At 41.1% G+C, this 12,514-nt stretch overlaps 1 protein-coding gene across 1 annotated transcript in view; it reads left to right on the top strand.

Moving 5' to 3' along the window:
- The window catches only part of RAPGEF5 (Rap guanine nucleotide exchange factor 5), a 344,961-nt gene that overhangs the window by 87,932 nt on the left and 244,515 nt on the right, over positions 1-12,514 (top strand). Inside the window, exons 2-3 of the mRNA XM_044292732.1 lie at positions 913-963; positions 10,506-10,612. Of these exons, the coding sequence (XP_044148667.1) occupies positions 913-963; positions 10,506-10,612 (158 nt within the window). The remainder of the gene's footprint in view (positions 1-912; positions 964-10,505; positions 10,613-12,514) is intronic.

Raw genomic sequence — 12,514 nt, 5'->3', positions numbered from 1 at the left:
GTTTAAATGATGCATTGCGCTGGCGTCCCTTTCTTGTAGGAGTAGTTGACCGATTCCCTTTAACTGTTTCCATATGTCTGTATTACCGTTCTGCAAAAAAAAAAAATAGAACATGTCCTATTATTGTCCGCATTACGGACAAGGATAGTACTGTTCTATTAGGGGCCAGCTGTTCCGTTCCACAAAATACGGAATGCACGCGGACCCCATCCATATTTTTTGCAGATCCGTTTTTTGCAGACCGCAAAATACATACGGTCGTGTGCATGAGGCCTTAAAGTAATGCAGTTTGGAAAAGTCAGAGGATAATTTAGCAATTTGATATACAGCAATGCAGTTTATTTATGAATGGCCAGTTTTTTCAGCTGGCAGTAGAATCAGATGAATGGCTGTCCATATAATACATTGACAGCTTGATTCCATCAGAATGGGGGCTGCTCACTGTAACGTCCATGTGACGTAAAATGGCATACCATTGCATGCAATCCCTTTTAATGATAAATTATACTGCCAATATAGAGAGCAGGGTAAAGCCTCTGGGTGACCGGCAGAGATTTAGCTTGATGGGACATAGTATGATAGACAGCAGTTTAAGAACTCAGTTCCGTTTTTATTTTTTGGCTAGAGTATTATATATTGGTTTTATTCTGTTTCATGTCTTTATTTGATTGCAATGAGGCTAACGCACAGAAGCTTATGTGACTGTAGAAAACTGGTTATATAGAAATGTCCTTCCCTAATTGTGATGGCACAGTGTTTTAATGAGACAGTTAGTCGTATGACATTGGTGCTAATTATGATGTATTCTTTTATATAGTGCTCATTTATTTTCACGTCTGATACTAGGTGTAATGTATTTGTCTTCACATCGTTGCAGATCAGGCTAAAACTGTTATTCTCTTGTATTTTCAGATATTATCGGAAAGAATTTCAAACCTGTGTATAGATAATTCAACCAACAAGGTAAATATTCTATTTATTTCCAAGCTATCATATTTCACAGCAATGTATACCAATTGTATTGACTCATATCAGTCACTGTCCCTACTGGGACTTGCAGTTAAATCTTCTTGATGAGGCATATAGAAACGCCTCAATTTCATAGTAAACCAATTAACCTCCTTCCTGTTCCACGTAAATTTACAGGCTAATGGAGCGATCTCTGAGACATTAGTCCATTAATTCATATCTATTGTTTGATGGCATTGCCCGCTCCTGTCTACATTGTCAACAGCTGGATTGGGTTGTCTGTGTGACCGTGTTCTGTGACAGGGAACTGAAACAATCAGTTCCCTGTTAGTAAAAGAAAGACATATTGAATGGGTTGCCTCAAAGAGCTCTGCTTCTGTAATATGTTATAAGCTCAGCATCATTGTCCCTGGCAGTATGTAAGACATCAACTAGGAGATTACATTGAGCGGACGTCGGCAGCACATACAGGTAATGGTGCATTTAGACTCTTCGAGAAGCAGCCAATTGTCGGAAAGGAAGTATTTCTTTACGACAATCAGCTGTTCATTAAGTGGAGGTGAAGATCTGCAATTACATGCAGCGATCACCTCCACAGGATGAGGACGAGCGATGACTGCTGCTACTGCTTGTCCCCATACAAAGTAATTGTTCCTGGGCAGCAGAGTGATGTTTAGGCAGCCTGATCTGCTGCCTGGGAATGATGATTGAGGTGTCCACACCTCAGATCATTTCACCTGATGAACGAGCGTTTCGAGGATGGGCAGATTATTGGGAACAAGCATTCGTATGAACAGTCTTTCCCAATAATCGGCCTAAATATCGGGCCATGTAAATCCAGCTTTAGACCGACTGTCTAGACCTGCACCAGATTTATCACAGTGGCTCAGGCTGAATGATAAATCTGGTGCAGGGATAGACCCTTTTCTCCGAATCTCTACCAGCTATTGGTTGCCTTACTTTGAGAATTTTGCACCAGAATTGTGATGCCATTTTGGCACAAAATGGCGCCCCACTCCTTTTCTGCTAAGCCCTGTCCCATTGTTGAGCATGCCAGAAAAAATTGTACAATACCTAGAAGTGCCAAATCGCACCAATTCATGCAACTCTTTAGACCAATTTATGGATCAGATCCATAATAATAAATCGGGGCCAATATGTACAAGTTTGAAATCCTGTCATGTCATACTGTACATACTGCAGTCAACATATGCACGTTTTTTGTTGCATAATCCACATATAAGAAAAAGCTGTAAATTTTCAGTGCTTTTGGGGGAGGGGGTTTTACTGTGCAAGATACTGCACCCAATACAGAACAGTAAGTCACGGTAGGTTCTAGCTCTGGTCTTAGGAGCCCTTTACCCGGGCCGAGATAATTGCTAACAAGCGTTCATAGGAACACTCTTTAGAGATTATCTGGCGGTGTAAATGTACCATTGATTAATAATTTGATTGTTTGTTTTTGCGTACAAAAAAATCGTCATTTGCTGGCTGCAGATCGTAATGTGTAAACACGAACTGCTTTTGGCAAACAACACGTCAGCATGGGGAAGAGCGATGGCATAAGCGATCACTCCTTCCCATACTCTGGAGGAGATCACTGCATTTAAATGCAGCAGTTGCCTCCACCAGCGAGCAGCAGATTGTTCAGGTTAATCAGCAGCACATTTAGATGGCCAGATTATTTATTAAATATTGTTTATATAAAAATAAAAAGTTTAAAAAAAGTTTGAAGTAAAAAAAAAAAAATTCCTAAAATAAAACACATAAAATGTGTAAAAACAAAAATGAAAACCAGGCATAGCCTAGTGTTGATCGAGCACCAAATTGTTCGGGTGCTCTGATGCTCGAGTAGAACACATTGGGATGCTCGGGTACAGAGCACCCGAGCACAATGGAAGTCAAAGGGAGAACCCGAACATTAAACCAGGCACCCCCTGCTCTGAAGAGGGGAGGGTGCTGGGGCCCACTGAGGTCTATGCAGAAGATTGCTGTACAGTGGGGGAATCCCCCAGTGGGAATCCGCTCTTAGGAGTCCCTGCTCTGACTCCATATATAGCCATGTACATAAATGGAGTCAGTGCTTGGGGCCACCCAGTGTATTTAAATCTAATTTAGCCTCTATTCCTGGCAGAACATTTTCTGCAGGGTTTGGACTCATAACCTTCTACATTAGAGGCAAGAACCTTAACCACTCAGCTATAAAGCTGAATTATAAACTGTGTCAGAAAAACCTCATATTAGTTTATAATGTAGTAAGTATTCCTATATAGCAGAAGTATCATTTTATATTTAACTGCAGGTTAACATGCAGCTCTATAGTGTAGTGGTTAAGGCTCTTGCCTCTAATGTAGAAGGTTGTGAGTTCAAATCCTGGCAGAAACATTTCAGAAATAGTGGCTAAATTTAAATGAAATACATACAGTATATATATGAAAAGTGGCAGCACCGTCTATTGAGAAAACAGGGGGGTGCGGCCCAGTTAGGATCAAGCAAATCCAATGTATAAAAGCTTGAGAAAGGCTCCAGCATAGAGCCGAAACGTCGCATGTCCTGTCTGGGTAAATAAATATTTTTGTACTTTTTTATCTCATGGAGTGCTGCCCACTTTTTTGACTATATATATATATATATATTCACCCATGTGATGCAATGTTTCGGCTCTGAACTAGAGCCTTTCTCAAGCAAAGAACAAGTGCATACTGTGAGATATATATACCCAACAGGAAGTGAAGTCAATTTAATTACAAGATCATGTGATACAGATCATGTGATACAGGACATTCGTGGATACAAAAACAAACACAAGAGTGTTGAAATATAAAGTAATTGGTGCATAAATTTATACAGATAACATCATAATGTATTGAAGTATGCCCATAGAGAGCAATGTAGTGTCATCATATCAATACATAAAGTGCGAGTGCAATATAAACTACAACCTGTTCCAAAGTTCCTAGGTCAGGTGTATCACATCATGTGTAATGAGGGAGAAGAGATCGGGGGGATGGACAAAACAATACCGATCGGGTATATACATACAAATCCACATGGATTCTTCTTAGCATTATCCAAACCGCATTGCGCCTGCTCCAGGTTGCCACCATTGATTGTGTGCTTGCAAAACCCATTGCACATGCGCTAAATATCCGGCGCATGCGCACTGGGACTCCGCACCGCGATAGCCATCTTTAAACAGGTAATAGACCGGACAGGCGGTCTGCGCATGCCATAATTATGGTCGGGATTAAGGTGCCATCTACATTCATGGCAATCTTGCCATCTTTTCAGACACAAACCCCAGATACACAGCCATTATACTAAACAAGGGCAAAGTGTGTACGGTGGGAGGGGATCGTCCTTTGTACAGGATTATCCACCTTCCCCACCGGAAAATGACTTGTGGAATACCGCATATCAATACGGACAGCCATCAGGTCTAACCAGTGGTCCGTTATCACACCACACAGCCCAAGAGGGATCTCTTCTCTATCTGGCTTATGGGGTATATAGGAAAAATCCGTCAAACAGAGGCATGGGCAGAGAAAATTATACATGGTGCAATCTGGATAGGGATAAAGCGGTGGTTCGATGGGTATATCAAAGTGTCACTTATTCCCGACTGTTATGTTGGTCCAAAGTCCTTGATCTCCTCTCATTCAATAGTGTACTATAGAGAAATAGAAAATACCTTTAGGTTTCAAACAGTCTAATGTATGTATCCATTGTAGCTCTCTCCGTTTTAATAATTTTAGTCTATCTCCCCCTCTCCTAGGAGGAGGTATATGGTCGATAACCCAGCATTTTAAATCCCGTTCTGTGTGTCCAAGCTCCATAAAGTGTTTGGACACAGGTAGATCTGCACGTTTTTCCTTATAGTATATCTATGATTTATTAAGCCGGGTTTTCAGTTCCGTAGAGGTTTCACCTACGTACAACACATTACAGGGACAGGACAATACATAGATCACACAACTTGAAGTACATGTCAAATGGAATTTAATATCAAAAGAGGTCCAAGTGATGGGGTGAATAAATGTTTTGCACTTGCATATATACCTACAGTTGACACAACTTAAACATGGGAAACATCCCAGTCCAAGTTGTGTCAAAGTAGTCGGTCTCATTGTTCCTTTTGATCCAATGTCTGCCTTTACAAGTTGGTCTTGCAGATTCTTCGACCATTGTTACGAGAATAGTGGGGGACATTGGAATTCTGAAATATCCCCATCGCAGCCGCCCAGTATACCCCAATGTCTCTTAATAATTTTGTTGATACTAGAACTGATTTCATTGTATGTAGAGACAAATGGGATCCTACCGCGTTTCTGCTTAGGACCCTGATTCATCAATGTGTTCTGCCTATCAAATTGTCATATGTTGTCCTTATGCTCAATAAGAAGTTGGTGTGAATAACCATTTTCCAGAAACTTGTTAGTCATAACATCTAGGGTCTCATCAAGTTTATCCTGATCTGTTACTATGCGTTTAGCTCTCAAGAACTGTGAGTAAGGAAGTGATCTAATCGGCTTCCTAGGATGAGAGCTATTAAAGCATAGAAAACTGTTTTTATCCGTAGGTTTAATGAATAGTTCAGTATGCAATGACCCATTACTAAATACAACTTTGGTATCTAGAAATTTCACCTCATTGCTCGAGTATACCAATGTAAATTGTAAATTGCTATCAAAGTCTTTTAAAAATGTTTGAAATGCCAGCAGTTGAGCTTCACTGCCGGTCCAAATTAGGAAGATGTCTTAGCTACAGTATATATATGTTTTTAGCCATAATATATTTACATATATTATTATATATTTAGAATATATAATATAAGTAAATATATTATGGCTAAAAACATCAGTAGTAGTTTCCCACATATTATGCATTCATATACACTCACCTAAAGAATTATTAGGAACACCTGTTCTATTTCTCATTAATGCGATTATCTAGTCAACCAATCACATGGCAGTTGCTTCAATGCATGTAGGGTTGTGGTCCTGGTCAAGACAATCTCCACTACAAATAGGAAAAAGAGGCTACAATTTGCACAAGCTTACCAAAATTGGACTGTTGAAGATTGGAAAAATGTTGCCTGGTCTGAAGAGTCTCGATTTCTGTTGAGACATTCAAATGGTAGAGTCCGAATTTGGTGTAAACAGAATGAGAACATGTATCCATCATGCCTTGTTACCACTGTGCAGGCTGGTGGTGGTGGTGTAATGGTGTGGGGGATGTTTTCTGGGCACACTTTAGGCCCCTTACTGCCAATTGGCCATTGTTTAAATGCCACGGGCTACCTGAGCATTGTTTCTGACCATGACCATCCCTTCATGACCACCATGTACCCATCCTCTGATGGCTACTTCCAGCAGGATAATGCACCATGTCACAAAGCTCGAATCATTTCAAATTGGTTTTTTGAACATGACAATGAGTTCACTGTACTAAAAGGGCCCCCACAGTCACCAGATCTCAACCCAATAGAGCATCTTTGGGATGTGGTGGAACGGGAGCTTCGTGCCCTGGATGTGCATCCCTCAAATCTCCATCAACTGCAAGATGCCATCCTATGAATATGGGCCAACATTTCTAAAGAATGCCATCAGCGCCTTGTTGAATGAATGCCACGTAGCATTAAGGCAGTTCTGAAGGCAAAAGGGGGTCCAACACCGTATTAGTATGGTGTTCCTAATAATTCTTTAGGTGAGTGTATATCAGAAGTATGCGTTTAATGTGTAGTAATTACCCCATTTGTTTTGTGCCTTACATTTTTTTACAATTACAAAAAATAAATAAAAATATATAAACATTTAATATAGCCTTCATTTCTAAAATGTTTCTGCCGGGATTTGAACTCACAGCCTTCTACATTAGAGCCAAGAACCTTAACCACTACACTATAGAGCTGCATGTTAACCTGCAGTTAAATATAATATGATAATTCTGCTGTATAGGAATACTTACTACATGAGAAACTACTATGAGGTTTTTCTGACACAGTTTATCAGTCAGCTTTTGGCCGTGTGCCCTTACACAGCCCTCCTTTTCTTCTGCACCCCGGCCATGTGCCCTTACATTCGTTTACAACCACATGTGGAGTGTTTCTGTAAACCGCAGAAATGGGGTACTAAATATTCAGTTTTGTTTGGCTGTTAACCCTCAATGTGTTAACGAAAAAAATGGATTAAAATGGAAAATCTGACAAAGTAAAATGTTTAAATTTAATCTCCTATTTCCTTCACCTAAAGGGTTAACAAAGTTTGTAAAATCAGTTTTGAGTAACTTGAGGGGTGTAGTTTCTACAATGGGGTCATTTATCGGGGGGTTTTCACTATGTAAGCCCCAAAAAGTGACTTTAGACCTGAACTGGTCCTTAAAGGGTTTCTGTCACCAGAATTAACCCTATTAAGGCGATGTACTAATGTCAGCTAAACCTAACTAGCCTATTCCTACTTTTGATGTAAAAAAATGAGGGGCACTCCGTATAAGGGAACAGGAAACGATAATTGACGGTACAAATTTAATATTGCATCAGATCATCATACATAAAAACATAATAACAATACAATAAGATATAATAAAATATAATATCACAATGAAGGCAGGGTCCTGAATAACTGATGATATTTCAAGGGTCCATGAGACACTATCCAACTTATAATCAGTCTCAACAGGTAAGAATGGCCTAAATGCCGTTCCCAAGATGTGTACTTCAAGTGTATCAAAAGGAGGTGCAAGATGTCAACACTGTCCAGTTTGAAACATCCAGAATCAAGCAATACTTCTGTAAAGTCCTAAACAGAGTTGCTCTTCGGATCTAATGACACAGTAGCAGCCGAGATCTCTTAACATCTGTATCCACTCCGCTCACATGGAGACTCGAGGTAGCGGCCGAGTACAGCTGACGCAGCGTCCCACGTGATGTAGAGTCTGAACGTGACGTCTCACGTGACTCACCAGCTGGGGTTGTTGTAGCGTATTTCTGTAGCGCTTAACGAACACACCTCTGTACCGGACTGGCTATGCAGATCACCCCGACCGACGTAATCACTTTGCGGTCACTTGTAGTACTTGGGGGAAAAGGCTCACTGTCCCAACTTGCCCAAACGCGTTTCAGGGTATACACCCCTTCCTCAGTAGTGGAGACAGTGAGCTCTGAACGACTTTTTGTATCCTCCCAGGAGGCCAACTCAGGTGGGACTGCTTTAATTGGAACATTCGGAAAACCCGGTATAGGGACCTAGTTATATTCCATATCAAGTCCTGCAACACTCATATCATTAATAGTATAAACATATTAAAATATATTTTATATTAAAATATATTTTAATATGTTTATACTATTAATTATACTCTACATTTTTTTTCTCAAATGCAAAGATTTCCTACAAGATGAGCATTTGTTTCTAGTCACATCAGTTATCAGGACTAGTGGCTGTTATCACTTAGGCTACTTTCACACTAGCGTTGTTTGAATCCGGCGTTCAATTCCGACACCGGAACTGCCCGCCGGATCCGGAAAAACGTGTGAAAACTGATTACATTTGAATCCTGATCAGGCTTTCGATCACAATGGAAAAATGCATTGGAAAAAACTGATCCGCCATTTATGGACTTTAACTTTTTCTTTCCTATTTTTCGGGTTTAACATGCAAAAGCCGGATCCGTTTTGACTGAACACACGGCGCCGGATCCGGCGTTAATGCAAGTCAATGGAAAAAAAAGCCTGATCAGGCGTTCAGTCAAAGTGTTCAGGATTTTTGGCCGGAGGTAAAAATACTGCATGCTACGTTTTTCTGAAAAGCCTGATCAGTCAAAAAGACTGAACAGAAGACATCCTGATGCATCCTGAGGGACGGACTCTCCATTCAGAATGCATTAGGATAAAACTGATCAGTTATTTTCCGGATTTGAGCCCCTAGGACGGAACTCAGCGCCGGAAAAGAAAAACGCTAGTGTGAAAGTACCCTTACATGGCTTGAATTTAAGTGCAAAATGTCTTGATAATCTTGAAAAGCCAGGCCTTGCAGCTTTCTTCCCTGGCTGGTCATTGAGTTATTTATGCCTTCTAACATATTCCACTGTTTCTGAAATATGGAATGTATATTAATAAGTCACAAGCAGTCACAGACTTCCCACTACTTGTGCCGTTTTTACGGTTTATCCTGCAGTTATGCTAGGGGTGACTAGAGGTATGACAAACTCTTATTTGCTGTATTGAATGTGCATAATTTAAAAATTGCTCCAGGAAATGTCAGGCAAGAATGTTCTTAAAATCTATGAAGTATTAGTTTATCTCTTTACCATCGTCTGTACCTAGAAGTGACCACCTCTTCTCTTACACCTTGCCTATTAACTCCTTACCATTGTTTATACTTAAAAATGCCCACCTCTTGTCTTACCCCTTTCTTTATAAGCGGAAAAGTAATATGAACCTAAAATCATATGGCGTTTGTCCATGAACATTATGATACATATGTAATCCCTGGGGGTCCCATTGTGGGAACCTTCACCAGTCATAACAACGCGTCACCGAGTCCCCTGTGTACCCATGCATGACCAGTGCCTAATTCACTGTCTGAATGTCATGGGACTGACAAGTAGAGTGATCGGCCATATCCAACAGTGCTACATAAGTGAATGGAGTGGTTTTCACTAATTCACACTACTTCTTCATTCGAATTCGAGTCACAGCGAAGGGGCAGGAAAGGGGGCTTGGTTATCTTGACTTTAAGCAAGGAGGCTGCTGCCCCCTTGACTTCAAGCATGACTAGAGAAGCGCGCCGGCAGGGGATAAAAGAAAGTTTTCTGAGCTTTAGCCGCATCAGCCTTCAGGAAGAAAATTATCGTCGAAAACACGCTGCTTGGGATGGTTTTTGGAGGTGACAGATTCCCTTTAGCACTATATGATTTTAGGTCTAACACAATGTGCATACAGAGCTCATAAGCCCCTTTGTAGTCATAGAATTAGAGATTTTTCCATAGGAGAAGCCATCAATTTAATATGCTTGGGGGTCTGACTCTCAGCACTCCTGCTGAACACCAAGCACTTCTGCCTGTTCATTATTAAACTGGCACAGCTCCTTTTTAGTAGTGGTATTGCAGCTTACTCACATTTATTTGAAAGGGACTGAGCTCCTCTTAGTTGTGAGGAAGTCAGACCCCACAATCCTAAATTGATGACATATTTTAAGAATAGGTTATACATTTTCTAGTTCTGGAAAACGCCTTTTAAATGATAAAAATGTTGCCTGCCTCTAGCTAACATTAGGAGGAGATTAAGAGCCATGCCTAACTACTTAATTAAGAAGTTGTTAGGCAGGATATCGGTTTCAACCAGCCTGCCTCAAATTTCAGAGAGGAAGGAGAAGCAACTTGGAAGTTGTCAAGCACCCCAGTTTTCATCCTGGTTTGCATTATTCATCAGATTTTTCTTTTATTTAGGTGAAAAGAATATTTATAGAAAAGTAACTATAAATTGAAAAAAGAAGAAAATGAATTTGACTTTAATTAGCGCTCATTTTCTTTTTCAGTCATACGGGGAGAGCGTAACATGTGCTGGGAGAGCTTTGAGGAATGCAGTAAGAATTCAGTCTCCTGCTCTTATCAGGGATCGCATGTATCTTACTTGTATTTGTCGGTAAGTTACCTATTGCTGAAAAAAGTATTGATCATGCATATAAAAATTGAACAATGTGGTATCACATAGTCTTTACGTGTATATACAGTGCCTTGCAAAAGTATTCACCCCCCCTTGACTTCTTTCGTATTTTGGTACATTACAGCCTTAAAGAGGACCTTTCACCAGAATAAAACTTCTAAAGTAACTATACAGGCATGTAGAGCGGGGCCCAGGGACCCCCCTGCACTTACTGTTATACCCGGGCGCCGCTCCGTTCTCCCGTTATTGCCTCCGGTATCTTTACAGTTAGGCTCCACCCAGGGGAACCTGCCGTCGGGCTATGAGCTGAGCGCTGTGATTGGCCAGCGCTGCAGCATGGGAGAAGGAGATGCCGGCAGGTTCCGCTGGGTGGAGCCTAACTGTAAAGATACCGGAGGCAATGACGGGAGAACGGAGCGGCGCCCGGGTATAACAGTAAGTGCAGGGGGGTCCCTGGGCGCCGCTCTACATGCCTGTATAGTTACTTTAGAAGTTTTATTCTGGTGAAAGGTCCTCTTTAAGTTCAATGTTTTGTTAATCTGAATTTTATGTGATGGATCAGAACACAATGGTCTAAGTTGGTGAAGTGAAATGAGAATAGAATAGAAAACAGAAAATTGGCATATGCGTATGTATTCACCCCCTTTGTTAGGAAGCCCATAAAAAGCTCTGGTGCAACAAATTACCTTCAGAAGTCGCATAATTCGTGAAATGATGTCCACCTGTGTGCAATCTAAGGGTCACATGATCTGTCATTACATATACACACCTTTTTTGAAAGGCCCCAGAGGCTGCACCTAAGCAAGAGGCATCACTAACCAAACACTACCATGAAGACCAAGGAAGTATAAGTCAGGGTTAGGTTATAAAAAAAATATCCAAATCTTTGATGATCCCCAGGAGCACCATCAAATCTATCATAACCAAATGGAAAAAACATGGCACAACAGCAAACCTGCCAAGAGACGTCCGCCCACCAAAACTCACAGACCGGGGCAAGGAGGGCATTAATCTGAGAGGCAGCACAGAGACCTAAGGTATTCCTGGAGGAGCTGCAGAGTTCCACAGCAGAGACTGGAGTATCTGTACATAGGACGACAATAAGCCTCCATAGAGTTGGGCTTTATGGGCTTTATGGCAGAGTGGCCAGCAGAAAGCCATTACTTTCAGCTAAAAACAAAAAGGCACGTTGTGAGTTTGCGAAGAGGCATGGGGGAGACTCCCAAAATGTATGGAGGAAGGTGCTCTGGTCTGATGAGACTAAAATTTAACTTTTCGGCCATCAAAGAAAGCGCTATGTCTGTCGCAAACCCAACACATCACATCACCCAAAGAACACCATCCAAACAGTGAAATGTAATGGTGGCAGCATGATGCTGTGGGGATGTTTTTCATCAGCCGGGACTGGGAAACTGGTCAGAGTTGAGGCAAAGATGGATGGTGCTAAATACAGATATTCTTGTGCAAAACCTGTACCACTTTGTGCGTGATTTGAGGCTAGGACGGAGGTTCACCTTCCAGCAGGACAATGACCCCAAACACACTGCTAAAGCAACACTTGAGTAGTTTAAGGGGAAACATGTTAATGTGTTTGAATGGCCTAGTCAAAGCCCAGATCTCAATCCAATAGAACATCTGTGGTCAGGCTTAAAGATTGCTGTTCACAAACGCAAACCATCCAACTTGAAGGAGCTGGAGCAGTTTTGGAAGGAGGAATGGGAAAAAATCCCAGTGGTAAGATGTGGCAAGCTCATAGAGACTTATCCAAAGCGACTTGAGCTGTGATTGCCGCAAAAGGTGGCTCTACAAAGTATTGACTTTAGGGGGGTGAATAGTAAAGCACATTGACCTTTTCTGTTATTTTGTCCTATTTGTTGTTTG

This window comes from Bufo gargarizans, chromosome 5 (assembly GCF_014858855.1).
Source record: "Bufo gargarizans isolate SCDJY-AF-19 chromosome 5, ASM1485885v1, whole genome shotgun sequence".
NCBI classification, from domain to species: Eukaryota; Metazoa; Chordata; class Amphibia; order Anura; family Bufonidae; genus Bufo; species Bufo gargarizans.
The sequence above is the reverse complement of the archived record's forward strand: the minus strand, read 5'-3'. Positions and strand labels throughout refer to the sequence as shown.